The 16,230-nt window shown below is 41.3% G+C and overlaps 1 protein-coding gene across 3 annotated transcripts in view; it reads right to left on the bottom strand.

Annotated features, from left to right (window-relative positions):
- The window catches only part of LOC140200133 (high affinity cationic amino acid transporter 1-like), a 79,283-nt gene that overhangs the window by 22,250 nt on the left and 40,803 nt on the right, over nt 1-16,230 (bottom strand). For 2 of the 3 annotated variants that reach the window (XM_072262963.1, XM_072262962.1), the window contains 7 exons: nt 14,713-14,871; nt 12,764-12,938; nt 10,166-10,296; nt 8,061-8,283; nt 3,993-4,132; nt 1,898-2,000; nt 1,197-1,411 (listed from right to left, as the gene is read on the bottom strand). In XM_072262963.1, the coding sequence (XP_072119064.1) occupies nt 1,197-1,411; nt 1,898-2,000; nt 3,993-4,132; nt 8,061-8,283; nt 10,166-10,296; nt 12,764-12,938; nt 14,713-14,871 (1,146 nt within the window). Of the gene's footprint in view, nt 1-1,196; nt 1,412-1,897; nt 2,001-3,367; nt 3,505-3,992; nt 4,133-8,060; nt 8,284-10,165; nt 10,297-12,763; nt 12,939-14,712; nt 14,872-16,230 lie in introns of all 3 variants that reach the window. The other variant, XM_072262964.1, reaches the window with a different exon arrangement.

Here is a 16,230-nt window from a genome sequence, read left to right as displayed (position 1 = left end):
GCATTACTTCACACTCGTTCCAATTATACTCAATCTGTGATTTCTCTGCCCAAATTTCCAAATGATTTACATCCAGCTGTACCCTTTGAAAAGCGTTCTCTATCCACAACTCCAACTGTCAAGTCATCTGCAAGATTGCTATTTAGACCACCTACATTTTCATCCAAATCAATATTACGGCGAACTGATCCAATGCCACTGGTCATTGACTTCCAGTCAGAAAAAACATCTCTCCATTTGTGCCTTCTGTCTTTTGCAACCAAACCAATTTTGCATCCAACTTATCTGCTAGCTCTGGCTCCCATGTCCCTTAATCTTCTGGATCTGCCTACTATGAGGGAACTTGTCAACTGCTCAAGTCCATGCACACAACATCCATTGTCCTACCCTCAATCATCTTCGTCACTTCTGCAAAGAACTCAATCAAATTTGTAAAACAAGACTTCTCCACACCAAGCCATGCTGACTATCCCCAGGAAGTCCACAGTTTTCTTAATACAAAAAAATTCTGCCCTTAAGAATCTTCTCCGATAATTTCCCTTCCAAGTTTCCACAAAAGAAATACACATCCTTCAAATCCATCTGTAGATAGGTAGACAGAATATACAGAATCAAGTGTGAAGGGTGAAAACTTGGGTACAAACTACAAGAACATGCATTTTAGGAGGGAAACAGCACTAAATTATGTACATTTTTGATGGTTTTCAATAATGGAAGAATGTATCAAGAACTATCTACCCACCACATGCTGGAAATATTGGACCACATTAACTTAGCTTTGGAGCACTGAAATTGGGCATGATGACTGCCTTAGTGTTACCGGGCAGTCACTTAGTGTTACTGAACACAGCCAACTACAGAAATCAAAACTGCAGACACTAATTTGCAGTAAAAATACAAAGAAAAGTGGAAACACTCAGCAGTTTAAGAAGCATCTTCAGAAAAAGGAGTTAATGTTTCAAGCCAAAGACATTTCATGTGATGGCCCTGGCTGTATTTAAGCAGCAAGGACAGATCTCCTTCCTCAATCCCAAGAAAATCATTGTTGTTTTAATAAAGAGGCTTTTTGGGGTAAGCTAATCTACCCTTGACTGTTCCAAAGGTAAAACTCTTTATACAGCAAAGGACTCTGCAATTAATGAAGGTCTAGATAAAAATGGCAAATTTTAAGTGAAGGAAAAATATGACAAACTTACCAATTAAACCCACACAAATATTAACTATAGATCCTGATTGCTGCGTAGGGAGTGAATTTTCAGGAAAAAGCAATGCATTCAATGAGAATTCTTCATCACTTCCGGATAAAACTTCTGCCTGCGAGTCACTTGTGCTGGCTGATTCAGTCATATCTGCATCCTCGGATGTGTTTGCCATTTGATACGTTGCATTAGAAAATTGGTCCGGCTGGTATCTGCAATGGGGAAACGGTCACGTTATTTAGCTCAGAATTCTTTTTAAGCCACCTTCTTACACAAGAGTCTACTCTGTTGCATTTGTAGAAAATACACTGATTTGTCTTGGCATTAAGACTGTCAACATTCCTTTCAGGCCAGATTCCTTCGGCTGGGATAGCAACGAGGTGATGCACACATTTTAAGTATCTCCAGGAAGCAAAAAAAAAAGTTTACTGTAATCTCTCGACAGAAAGTGTGCACGCCCGGATGCATCAGCAGACTGCAACCTTGTCACATCCCTCCTCCTCCTAACCCAAACAGCACTGCCCTCAGGTCTCAGGTAGTGGACCTGCTCATGTAAAGTAACCACTTACTTAGAGGGCTAGAGGTTGAGTGGCATTATGTTCAGACTTGGGTACAAATTTACTTTCAGGACAGCACAGGAGAGCATCGATCCAAAGACAACTGATCATTTGACCTGAAGAGAAAGACTTTTAAATTACCTGAGCACCAGGACACAAGCAGCCACCAGAGAGTAGGCAAGAAGGGTTCCAATTGACATCAAATCCACAAGATCTTTGAGGTCAAACAAGAACGCCATGATAGCTGCAGCAAAAGAGTAATACAATTCTAAAGTTTCAGCAGACAGAGCAATAACCTCAAAACACTCAGCAGAATTAGTCCATGGTTTTTAGGACATCACAAGCAGCCCCCCCCCCCCCCCCCCACCACACTGCAGGTTAATTTTATCCGTTGTGTTTACACAAAGAGTAATAGCAATTGTGTAAGCTGCCTGCATCTTAGACACACCACAAACAAGCCCTTTAGGAATTCTGAATTGGGAAACCAGGCAAACAAGTGACATTATATATGATCAAAATGAAGGATGTTTGATTCTCATAATCAAGAGTTTATAGCATACAACATTAAATAAGTAGCAATTATATTTTAACAGTAGTTTGAATATTTATATCATGAATTCTTATGCCAAATACTACTGGGAGATGTGAACCCAACAACCACAGCAGGAATTCAGCCTTACTAAAAATGGTAGCAAGAATACTTGTGTCTATATATAAGCATTCTGTCTTACTGAAACTTCTCAAGCTTTGCATAATTATTCTTTTTTAAATTTTATTTTCAGTTTATCAACCAAAAAGACATTATGCAATGTCACCATCTGAAAAAGAACAAGGGTATTTTTGGTTATGGAGCTGGTTGAACATTGGCTTACTGTCAAATGAGTCACTTGCTCTTAAGCAGACAGCAATTTTTACAAGTGACATCCAATTGAAGCAGCAACTGCAACCTAGATTTAACATCTCACGAAAAGTATGAAGTCACATTTTCCACAGAGATTCAGGTTCAATCACCAACTACTACTGTGAGGAAAATATTCACTAAATCCATGTGTATTGGAAAAAAATAAACACCAATCCCAAAAGGCTAACCATAAGCAACGCATAACCAACCTACAAAAGATTACAATATGCAAACTTAACAAAGGACAAATACTTACTATCAACATACATAAAAGTAACTGTTAATCAGTCAGATCAAAAGCCCAAACAAGTACTTAAAAATTAAGAATCCCTGATATTTTAAACTATCACTGCTTGAAGGGAAATTGAGCTTGCCAGACTAGATCTTCCCACCCATTCTAGAGGGAGGGTTCACCAATTGTAAGTGTCCTTACTGATACCAGCTAAAGGCACTGGCTGTATCTGTGAAATCAAAGGGCAGACTTTTCTGCTTTCTATGAAAGAAGTCTACCTACAATGAAGCTAATCTCAAGGGAAAATACAATACGGATTTTTATCTTTAACATGAGTAAAGTCAAAAGCTGTCATGCACAAATTCTGGTTATAAACTTTATCTGCATACTCACAGGGGTTAGTTACGCAGTCACAATGCAATGTTATTCACTCAAAAATCCACTGCAGTCCAGACTTGGAACTTAATTCAATGCTTACCAGAAAGTACCCCAGCTGCAATGGTTGAAACTATTGGGGCTTTTCTTTCACTTACATGCGACAAAAATCTGAAGAGCAGACCATCCCGCCCCATTGCAAACAAGATCCGTGGCAAAGGAAACATTGAACCTAATAAGCTGCAAGGGAGATGGTGATTGTGAGAGAGTATGATTTGAATTTACAGGGAAAGTAAACACATGGATACCAAATTGCTTCAGGACTCCGATAGAATAGAACCACTTGACATTTCTCCACTTTTTGCAATGATTCTAATATTAGCTTTTAAGACTGATATCCAGGCAATCCAAATTAGAGAATGTACTTATGACGGGTGTGACACCCTGGCTAAGTGGCAAAAATGTGAACGTGTGCATGCTGACAACTGCTCCGATACAGCTGTAAAGAAATACCAAAGCAGACATTTTTTCACAGTGAGTTAAGGGAGAACTTACAGAACAAATGCTTCACTCACTCGCCAAGTGACTCTGAGAGATGGGGGAGAAGCCACGTACACAATGACGGGGAAATGTTCCTAGCTGTTCCACTGAACCAGAGACCATGAAATCACACATTTGGCACAATACATTCACTTCCCCTGACATTTGTGTTTGTGATAAATCCTTACCTGCTACCACCCCTGACACCACTGTGGCAATCAGTGGCGTTTTGGTCCTGTCGTTGATTCGGGCCAACACCCTGAACAGCAGTCCATCCTCTGCCATTGCATAAATTACACGCGGCATTGGAAATATGGAGCCAAGAAGACTAACAGAGAAACACAGTCCACCCTATGTTAGTATTGTGTTATCACTTCCAAGCAAATAATTACAAACAACATCACTGAAACAGCCACAGGAATGTTAAAATACATTACTGAGTTCAAAATAAATATTCTCAAATGTGCTGAAAATTGTCATCTTGCTGGTCAGACGGCACGAAATACTCTCGTACTTTAAATGAACATACAGCGGCAATTAGGGGGTGCTCTTTTATTTCATACTGTTACACTGAAACTAGACACGGATTTTTCCTAAGTTAAGTGTCTCATTTAGGAAACTACAAATTCTTTCTTCACTTTGTGGAAAATAAATCATCCACAAGCTACTCAGTGATAGGAAACCTGATCAAATATAGTAACAGCTTTCATCTTACGCGGTACCAAAGAAAAGTGACCAAACTTGTAAACAGACTTTACATATAAAGAATGGATTGCTCTTCAGGAACTTTGTACAAATGTTGGAGTACAGCAATTGATGAAAGCTCAGGACCTCAGTACTGCAGAGGTTTCAGAGATTTGGATAACAAAACTGGGCAGAAAAAGAATGTGCTTTAAATTTTAAATCTCATAAATTTTAAATAATTCAATTTACAATGGTCACAACCTGGACAATAAATAGTGGTCCTCCTCCTTTTAGTGAAACAATATGTTATATGCCCCAACCTCAGTCCCAGAACAGGAATTGCTGAAGTTACAAAAATATCAGCACTCCTGCCACACTGGGGTCACCACTGTCCACACTGTGCCCGGGCCACACTGGGGTCACCACTGTCCACACTGTGCCCGGGCCACACTGGGGTCACCACTGTCCACACTGTGCCCGGGCCACACTGGGGTCACCACTGTCCACACTGGGGTCACCATTGTCCACACTGTGCCCAGGCAACACTGGGGTCACCACTGTCCACACTGGGGTCACCACAGTCCACACTGACCTAGGCTGCACTGGGGTCACCATTGTCCACACTGTGCCCAGGCCACACTGGGGTCACCATTGTCCACACTGGGGTCACCACTGCCCACACTGGGGTCACCATTGTCCACAGTGCCCAGGCCACACTGGGGACACCATTGTCCACACTGGGGTCACCACAGTCCACACTGACCTAGGCTGCACTGGGGTCACCATTGTCCACACTGTGCCCAGGCCACACTGGGATCACCACTGTCCACACTGTGCCCAGGCCACACTGGGATCACCACTGTCCACACTGTGCCCAGGCCACACTGGGGTCACCATTGTCCACACTGTGTCCAGGCCACACTGGGGGGGGGGGGGGGTGCATCATTTGCTTGCTGCTACAAATCTTAAAACAGAGTTGAGACTTTAAAGCTGCTTTTTCACCTTTCACGAGGGCCATATTAAACTACGCTTCCATTCAGGCCCCAGTTTAAAACAAGACTGACACACTGATATTCAATCCTGCAGTCCATCTGTGACTCTAGACCAATCACGTACAGAATAAGCAGCACATTTTTTCTCGCACTATCCCTCCATAATCATACAGGAATCATACTGTTCCAAAACAGGGTTCGAATTTTCCAGGAAGCTATGCACTGAGGAGAGCTGTCTACACTAGACCAGAATTTCAAGATGACACGACACTGGTTAGTTAAAACTAAGAAGATGTGACAGATTGGATAAGCACTGACCACTTCTAGAGGTATAAAATGGAAGGCAGAAGATGAAATCTGCAAGTGCGAGGGAAACGCAAATGAATCTTCTATGCACAGGAAATTGAGCCTATGACAGAGTTAGAGTGAGTAATTACAGAAAAGACGATAGCAGCATTTCAGAATAGTTCAATCTATAATTGAAAACAGTGGCTTTTCAACAACTTCAAGCATAGCACTGTAGTAAATTGTAAAAAAAAACAGCGAGGTGTTAATGAATATATAACCACACATATCAGTTGGGGGATAAAACTGGACATCAGACAGGAGACCAGGGATATTTTCCCTGCTCTACTACTAAAGATGCAGGAGAGGGGCCAGAAGACTCACTTCAGCAGCCCACCCTGCAGTACTACCCTGCAAAGTCAGTCCAGAAATTTATACTCGGCAAGTTTCTCATTCAAGAAAAATCGATTTAAAGGGGAAAGAAAATTGCAGATACTGATAATTTGCAAAGAAAAAACAAAAACAGGCCGGTCTGCAGCTATGGAGAGAGTCAAATGTTTCGTGCTCTAGTCCCTTGATGTCACTCTGATGGCCTTGGTTTTGTACATGGAGCAAGGACAGATTTTCTGCAACATACTTAAAGTAAACTACACCCACTTGTTTACAGACAGATTTTTTAAAAAACTTTCTCTTTCCACAAACACCACCTGACCTGCTAATCTTTTCTAGCATTTGTTTTTATAAAGGATTATATAGGGAAAAAAACTGCAAGTACCTGAAATCTGATACAAGAGTGAGTTAGGGATAGGGATTGTGGGGCTGTGGTATTAGAATCACTAATACTGAGACTAAAGACACATTATTCCGAACTAAAGGTCACTTTCCATGTTGTGTTGCTGCAAGATTTGAAATGGACTTTCTGAATGCAGTACATTGCAGTATATTATAATAAAGAACTATAAGTATAGTTAATTTTTTTTATACAAGTTGCATCCAGGACACTTTCAAAAGGCGATACCTCAAAAGGGCAGCATCCTTCATTAGGGATGCCCGTCACGTAGGACATGCCACCTTCTCACTGCTGCCATCAAGGAGGAGGTACAAAAGCCTGAAGACGCACACTCAATGTTTCAAGAACAGCTTTTACCCCTCCACTATCAGATTTCTGAATGGACAATGAACCCATGAACACTACCTCGGTATTTTTCCCTCTCTTTTTGTACTAATTAATTAATTAGATTTTTAAAATATATATATTTCATGTAATTTATAGTTTTATTATTGTATATTGCAATGCAGTGCTACTGCAAAATGAAAAAAAAATTCACGACATATGCCAATGATATTAAACCTGATTCTGAAATATATATAGCAAGGGCTTATGTTACACAATGAATCAGCATAATCTTACACAAGAGTTTACTAAGCACTATAAGCCGGATGCTGAGAGTCTAGGCCTAGCTGTGTAGTAAGTCGTGGTCTGTTACAGATCTGCCATGCTGAGCAATTGCTCAACAGAAAGGCAAAAGATGACTGCACTGTCAATCGATGCCACCTATCTATGACTGCAAATATCCTACACAAATGAATACAGGTATAGTAGGGAAGACATGCAGTAGGTAACTCTTGGTATTTACTACTGCCCAATTACCTGCAGACTTACTATGAGAGGAGAGAGAAATTGTCTCCGTTCATAGAAGCACCCAACAACGTGCAGCATGTCAAACACACTGAGCCCCGTGTTTTAATTCCTGATGTGCACTCAACCGGTACAAAGCTCTATGCAACAGATCTTCAGAAGGAAGCTGCAAAATTTACCTTCAACGGCAAGTCGCAATATTTCATACGAGCACTGTGCTGAAAAAAAGCCCAAATTTAAGAACTTGACTGCAATTTGTACTTGTCAATTCTCTGTCACTTGGGTAACACCAAACATACAAGAACACGTACTAAAAATACAATTATACTCGATGTCCTAAACACAAAAAAAGAAACTAAATTACAAATGCATTGCCAACTTGGCCAAATGGTTCAACTGGGTTTCAAAGTCTTAACCATGTGAACATTTGTTTAAATAGAGAAAGTCCAATCTCTAACAAAGCAAATGAGTGACAGTGAACTCAAGAGTCAAGTACAAATTACCCAGCTGTTTCTTTGTGAATTGTCCATGCCCACAATGATTACTTAAGTTATTCATGCAGACTAAATGTCAATATTTCTAAAAAGAAAACATCTGTATCCTTTTGCATCCATGCAAGAAATGACCGGTTTAGGAAAACAACATTGTACAAATACCTGGTGGAGAGAGCACAGAGTGAGCCAACTGCGACAGCGTACTTTGCCCCATCCCATCCCACATATTTGAAAGCGACTGGCAATGGGCTGTTCTTGTCCAGTAAGTAATAAGGCATCATCAAAGTAAGGGCAGCCGACACTCCAAAATAAGCAACAAAGCAGATCAGAAGGGAAGCAACGATTCCAAAAGGAATGGCTCGCTGGGGATTTTTTACTTCCTCACCTAAAATAAAAAGTGAAGGGAGAAATGAGATTCATAATATCTTGGAATATTATTTCTGTGCAATGTCTCTTACAAAAAGTGCTACCTTAATTTCTGAACAGTCTTTCTAAAATACTTCATTATTTCAATCTGTTATACTTTTATTAATACAAATAAATAAGCAACGGGGCTCATACTTTTTTTCCTTAAGAAATCCATAATTTTTATAACTAATTTATTAATCAATGATAATCTCGGCTCACAATTACCACGGGATGCGAAAGATTTTTTTTTAATAGATAACTAAGATGTGGGCACACACTTACAAAAATGTTTGCCACCCCTGATCCACAGAGTCGACATTTCAGGGTAAGGCACCTGCAGTTTCTTGTGTTTCCATGTTCTCAAAAGATGTGCGTATCATTGATTAATTTAAGAAACTGAAAAATTACTGAAGTAATTGCTGAAGTAAAGTTTAATAGATCCAAATCTTAAGATGATAGCTTTGTCAGAAAAAAAAGAGGAGAATCTAAAGAGTTTAAGGGAAATAGAGTAACTGGTAAGAGAATAAACCGAATTGAAAATTCAGGTATGGAGCCACAGGAGATGAGCAAGGTACTCCATGAACATTGGAGTAGAAGGCACAAGCTAAAGATGAGAGAGGAAACATTTATTATTAACTCCAGGGGCAGCATTTTTGTTCCAAATAAACACACCAGGTGGTGTGGGCTGTCAGAGGAAGTGTTTGTGACACATACCATAAGCACTTTTAACATAGGGTTGGACAGGTACATGGGTAGGCAAGGATTAGAAGGATATGGGCCAAATGCAGGCAAATAGGACACGCTTGGAATGGACATCTTGGTTGGCATGGATCAACTGGGCTGATATTGTGCTATGTGATTCTATAATAACATGCCAGAAAGAAATAAAAGGCTAACTGGGAAAGGCTTAAGGTTGGTTTTTAAGAACAAATGTTTTGGAATTTGAAAGAACACAACAAAGTGAGTGGATAAAGGTATACAAGATGATCACAGGCAAAGATTGAGTGGACAGCCAGAGACGTTTTCCATAGGATGGAAATAACTAAGGGGGCATAATTTGCTCCAAAGAGATTGGAGGAAAGTATAGAGAAGATGTCAGAGGCAAGTTTATTTTTACACACAGACAGATGAGTGCATGGAACGTGCTGCCGGGGTGTTGGGAGGAGGGCCAGATACATTAGGGTTATTTAAGAGACTCTTAAGCAGGCACATGGACAACAGAAAAATGGACAGCTATGTAGGAGGGGAGGGTTAAAATGGTCTTAATTTTATTTATTTATTTGAGATAACACTGTGGAACAGGACCTTCCCGTCCTTTGAGCCGCACCACCCAGCAAACCCCAATTTTAAACTCTTGCCAATTTACAATGACTAATTAACCTACCGGCTGGTACACCTTTGGACTGTGGGGGAAAACCAGACCATCTGGAGAAACCCCACACATTCCACGGGGACAACCCGACTCCTTACAAATTATGTCGGTAACCTACGCTACCAAGGCGAGTAGGTTAAAAGGTCAGCACAACATCATCGTGGGCCAAATAGCCTGTACTGTTCTATGTTCAAACATGCCTGTGTTACTACTTTGCACATGAGGAGAAATTTCTACTCCAAGGTGCAACTAACCGCTCATGAATTCTGCACAGCCAGTAAGACAGGATATTCACTAATGCCTATAACTTGAGTGTTTACAGCATATATGTGCCTTACTGACAGTACATCACACAGCAGTGAATGGTTCTTAACAAGGGCAGTTTTTGCTCCGATAGCAGTCAGAAACTTGCAGCCAGTTAATGATCACCCGAAGTGGAATGGTTTGGTTCATCAAGATGTGGAAGTTTCAGAACATTTCATCTCACCTGTAGTGGCTATACAATCAAATCCTACAAAGGCATAGAAGCAGGTGGCGGCACCCGAAAGCACACCTGAAATGCCATAAGGCATAAATCCCCCAGCACCATATTTCCATTCATTTTCTTCTTTAGTCACACTATAAGGGAAAAACAAGGAATTTAATTTAGTGAATCAGCAGTCTGGAATCCTGAGGAAAGTAATAGCTGTGCAGAGCATTTAACAGTTAAACAAAATTCTGAATTCTGCCATCCTATTGCTCAGAAATTCGAATGGTTCAGTACCTGCTCAAAAGTTGCTGTTTGCCTTGCTCCCATTACACCAAACAGAGCTCCATTTCCCCACTCCTTCAAAACCATCAGAAACTGCACAGGCCTCTAGTCATGTAAATGCTTGTGCTCAATTCAAGCCAACAAGAAGAACATTACACAGAGGTACCAAGAAAGTTCACGAGTGAACTGTGATCAGAGCTCAGAAATCTTTGATCCTGTAGTCCTGAAAAGAGATCTCCAAACTGGCAGGAGTAGCGGTGGGCCTATACCACAGACAAATGTATAAGCTTGTTTAAACAGAACAGCCTTCTGCTTAAGGTGGTAAATGCAAAACTGGGTGTAGGATGCTGGGAACTATAGGGTGGTGAGTGAATGGCTGAACTAGTGGGTAGAACAAACAGCTGTGTTTATTCAGTCATTTCTGAACCTAATGACTGATAAATTGGCGCGATACTTCTGTTCAATCAACTATATAAATAAAATGTAATTGTTTGCAATGCCCTGCTTAATATTTTTATTGCTATGCTGTATGTATTTCATTTCAGTAGTTACGTAAGAGCAGTCTGTTTTGCTTTCAGCATATTTGGGTTTGAGCTAAAGATACGGAACTATGTTGTTCAAATTAGGAATATTGCGTCAGCCAATCAGGATGGTGCAATTGGGGGGGTGTTCTAGGGCATGCTGGGCAGAGATGTTTCTGTGATGGACCCTGTTGCACAAAATGCTTGATGCAGATGAATGGCCTTGAGGGGGAAGGACCAATATTCCTCTGGGGGAGTCCACTTATTCAAGATGGATTTTGAGCAACATTTCGAAGGTGGGGTGTACTTTCACACAGTGTGTGGGTCCACCATGCAAGTTAAAAACAAATTCAAGATGAGCTCAAAATTGTGTGCATATTTGGACTGGGTTAACTGTAATGGACCCTTTTTTATTTTTTCCTAATAATTGCTCGATAAAACTGACGTGTAAATATACTTTCTTCATAACTGTACGTAGTGTACAATCCGTTAATTCTTGCTGATGGCTAATTGCACAGGTAGACTACCAAAGCTGCTCACCTGTCAACCACAAAGACCATTCCAGTGTTCAGTTAAATCTAACCCCAGCCAACACACTTACCCTGCACTCACATTGCCATGTCAACAACACTCTCTTTCAACTCCTTTCCCATTCAGGTATTACTGATAGACCACCGTCATACAGACCCCCATCAGACCCCCCCCCCCCCAATAGACCACCGTCAGACCCACTCTCTCGATAGACCGCCGTCAGGCCACCCCCCCCCCCGATAGACCACCGTCAGACCCCTCCCCCAGACAGACCACCATCAGACCACCCCCCCCAGACAGACCACTCAGAACCCCCCCCCCCCAGATAGACCACTGATAGGTCACCCTCCCAGATAGACCACTGTCATCCAACTCACTGAACTTTTTCTCTGCAATCTCAGAGCTTGCCCTATCAGATGTCCTTTGCAAGATTTACAATGGTAACATGAATAAAGGAAAGTGTTCCCCCTCCCTCACACATTCACTTATGCAAGGCCTGTTCAGTACAGTACTAGGTACTGTGGCCTCTTGTCACACAAAATTTCCCAGCTGCATGTCTCTGAACAAGGCACTGACTGGCCCAGTGAAACCTGCCCAACAGATCTTTTAGAGTTGCTATCAATTTCTGCCCAATGAACTTAGTCAACAGATTATCTAATGCAGCACATTTTATTTTATTTATTTATTACTTAGCAATAGTGTGGAATTATCCCTTCCTGCCACACTGCCCAGCAAACTCCGATATAACTCCTCGCCTTATCACGGGACAATTTAGTGACCAATTAACCTACTGATATGCCTTTGGACTGAGAGAAGAAACCGCAGTCCTCCGTTCTGCAGGGAGGACACACACACTCTTTACAGATGTCACTGAAAATGACCTCTAAGGCCTTGAGCTTTAATGGCGTCGCACGAACTGCAACATTACTGTGAAGCCAACACGAGCTAATTTATTCAGGTTTCCTGATGTCATCTTCTTTGGTCTTTCACTAGCTTGCAGTAGTATCCTCACTTGTGGGTTCTATATACTGTAATTCATATTTCCTCTCCCTCTCTCCCTCCAACTTATTGATAACAGGTTGCTTCACCCGGCACATTGGTTATAATTTTCCCTGCTGGCATCTGTCGTACTCGGTCCCTCATTCTGCAATTTGTCATGCTTGTTGCTCCTCGACATCTCCCATTTGTACATTACTGCTCGTCAGTGTCAACGACATGACAGACCAGAACACTCCACCACTTCCAAGTTAATCATAATAAAAATGGCTACTTCTGCACTCACTTTTCCAAGTCAGTACCATTTGTCCCATTCATCAGGGTGTCCTCGCTGAGCTGCCAGTTCTTCAGTGAGCCTTTTACAAAGCCAGACAGCATGACAAAACACAGCACAAGTATGTTGATGCAAGTGAAGATTTTGTTCACCATTGCAGACTCTTTCACACCAAAGGATAATAACCCTGAACAAATAAGACAGGCGGCATAAGTATGGGCTTTTATATAAAAATATTACATTGCTTAAAAAATATCTTCTGAGAAAGCTTTAAGTTTCAGGCTGTTCAATTCAAGCTATCTGATAGCAAATCATTTGTCAAAAGGCCAGATACAAATATAAAAATTCTGAATGTTAAACCTAAGTATGACTATGAAAAGTGCTACAAACTTGAAAATTAACCAATCCAATTAACCAAAAATGCACTTCTCATATCCTTCTGAACACCTACATATAAATGAAATGTATATCCAAAAAAAAGTCCACAACTAATGCAATTTCTGAAAGCTTTAAATTGTGATATTCTTGACATGGAAACTTTGGAAAACAAAATTGCAGTTGCAGGAATTGAAAACAAGAACACAAATGCTGGGAGAGCTCAGCCAGTGAAGCAGGACCTGTGGGAGGAGAAAAGTCAGTTCGTGTTTGATGCCAAAGGTTATTCCTCAGATCTGAAAAAAGAGGGAAAAGGAGTTCATCTGAATTGCCGAGAAGGTGGGGGAGCAATGAGTGCAACGGAAGGAACATCAGCAACAGGGTGAAATTACATAATCATCAAATTATTCAGTGGTTTCCTATTCTACAGATCCTGCTTGATTGGCCGAGTCCATACACCTTGTTCTGTTTTTAATGGAAATCAAGGATACTGTTGATTCTTGAACCAGGTACCAAAAATGCCCATTCCATTCTCATACTGATTTCAGTCCAGTGGAACCAGCACAACGGCAAGTTTCATGGCATAATGTATAAACAGGAAACTCACTGGACGTATCCAACTGCAGCTTCACCTAGAGCCTTTTTAAAGCTGGGGAGGGAATGAAGTATAAAGCCAAAGGTACTTTTCTTTCTTCGCATTAGTGGCTTTGAAAAGGTCAAGTAGAGTTACACAGAGTCAAACTCCTGGAACTCCACCTTTAACAGAACCATGGAAGCAACTTCACCAAGAGGAAACAGAAGCTCCTCACCACCCTAAAGGCAATTACAGGTGAATTGCCTGCAGCACACGCTATAAATGCATGGTAGCTGGTGCCAGGGTAGCATAGCTGTGAGCGCAATGCTTTTACAGCTCGGGACGTCAGAGCCTGGAGCTTATCTCCAACTTCATCTGTAAGGAGTCTGAACGTTCCAATCTATAGAATGCGTAGGGGAGGGAGGGGAGGGGAGGAGAGGGAAGGAAGGAGGGGAGGAAGGGAGGAGGGGAGGAAGGGAGGAAGGGAGGAGGGGAGGAAGGGAGGAAGGGAGGAAGGGAGGAAGGGAGGAAGGGAGGAAGGGAGGAAGGGAGGAAGGGAGGAAGGGAGGAAGGGAGGAAGGGAGGAAGGGAGGAAGGAGGAAGGAGGAAGGAGGAAGGAGGAAGGAGGAAGGAGGAAGGAGGAAGGAGGAAGGAGGAAGGAGGGAAGGAGGGAAGGAGGGAAGGAGGGAAGGAGGGAAGGAGGGAAGGACAGAATGAAAACAAGCTTCCACTGCATGAACAACTAAGTAAATTAGTCTCGTTTAGTTCAATCAAAGCCTGCAGTGATAATACAGCAGGGTCTACAATACAAACGGATACATGGATGCAATGTTTGCAAATGTAAAAAATCTTTGCTTAATTTCCATACAACATCAATAATTAACAGAATCCTGAACATCTGGTCAGGCCCCTTCAGTTGTATTTGTAATTACAGACGGATAGATTGCTTAAATCCAGTCTCTCCATCATTGAAGTAGCTAACTCAATAAGACTATACAAAAAGGATACATGCCTGTTAGCAATAATATTATAAATACAGCGAAGATATCTGGATACTCCGCCAATATTCTAGGGGCTTTCATGGTCATATGTTGACGGCAGAACATTTCGATGTGTTTACCGATGAGCTCATCAAATGTTGCACTCCATGCTCTCGCAACACTCGAAGTACCTGCATGGACAGAAACAAACACTGGCAAACGTCACATCAGAAACTTCAATTAACATCCTCTTATGGGTAAGGAAAGCTAAACAAATGGAAGTATGTCAAGGAATTCAGGTATTTCAATTAAGCTGCTTTTCTCTCTAATTCAACATATTCACATGCAGGCTACGATAATTAAGGTACTATTTCAGAGAAAGTACACAAGCTGACCTTTGGAAATATATTTCTGCTTTTTCCATTTTTTTAAAAAAGAAAACTACTGTTACTTGCAACATTTATTAAGGTAAAATTATGTGACATTAGACTAATACCAAGAATAAACTGAAACAATCATTCAGAACTCAACAGCAGTCTCTATGTTATATTAATATAACGCACACTAGCAAACGTACGACACTAGAATTTCTGGTTATGTAAATGGGTTGCATGTAAATATATTGCAAATTACTCACAAAAATAAATTCAAGATGCCTCAACTTTGGGGAAAAAAATAGAAATTACAATTCTAACTTTTGACGTATAAGCCTAGTTGACAGAACAACATCTCACAGCCACAAGACAGCCTGGACTTGGATACAATAGTACAAGTTATATCAATATTAGTAACATTTCCTATTGTACCATTTTACCTTCCAACAGTATTACCACTATTGGCTGATAGCTTCTGGTTAAAATAAACAACTACCATTTACCTACACCGGTACCCTGCCTAATACAGCTGCCGTCACATCCAACTGATTGAGTGAGACTTCGAGTACTTTCTCAAAACCGTACAGCAGGTCCTCAACACCTAGGGTGAAGAACACAGCTCTGCACCCAAGTGCAGAGCCAACAATCTGCTTGCACTAGATCCAACTCCCAGCCACCCCACATTACCAGTCGTCAGAGGCAACCTCAACACACTGAACCATGATGATTCATTGCATGCCATTAGTACTCTCAACCTTAGTAACATGTTGAGCACCAAGCGAGCTACCAGTGAACCGTTATAGTCAGCAACCAATTAACCCTATGTTTCTTTTGAGAAGTGTTTGGGATTCCCAACTTCACATACTACAGCTATCCACTTCTCCAAGGTTAATAGGCTCTTCCTAAAACCAATGCACACGCTCCAATTACCCACTTAATGAACAAAAGTCTTGATAGATAGTAAGACAATAGATGTTGCACCAATGTTAAAAAAGGGATTTAGGGAAAAGAGAGGTAACTAAGGACAGGTAACCTGCTCATCCACCACTGTCCTCACCTCCATTCAGGGCCCCAAAGAGTCCTTCCAGGTGAGGCAACACTTCACCTGTGAATCTGTTCGGGTTGCCTATTGTATGCGGTGCTCCTGATGCAGCCTCCTCTACACTCGTGAGACCA

This window comes from Mobula birostris, chromosome 7, assembly GCF_030028105.1.
Source record: "Mobula birostris isolate sMobBir1 chromosome 7, sMobBir1.hap1, whole genome shotgun sequence".
Classification (NCBI taxonomy): Eukaryota; Metazoa; Chordata; class Chondrichthyes; order Myliobatiformes; family Myliobatidae; genus Mobula; species Mobula birostris.
The sequence above is the reverse complement of the archived record's forward strand: the minus strand, read 5'-3'. Positions and strand labels throughout refer to the sequence as shown.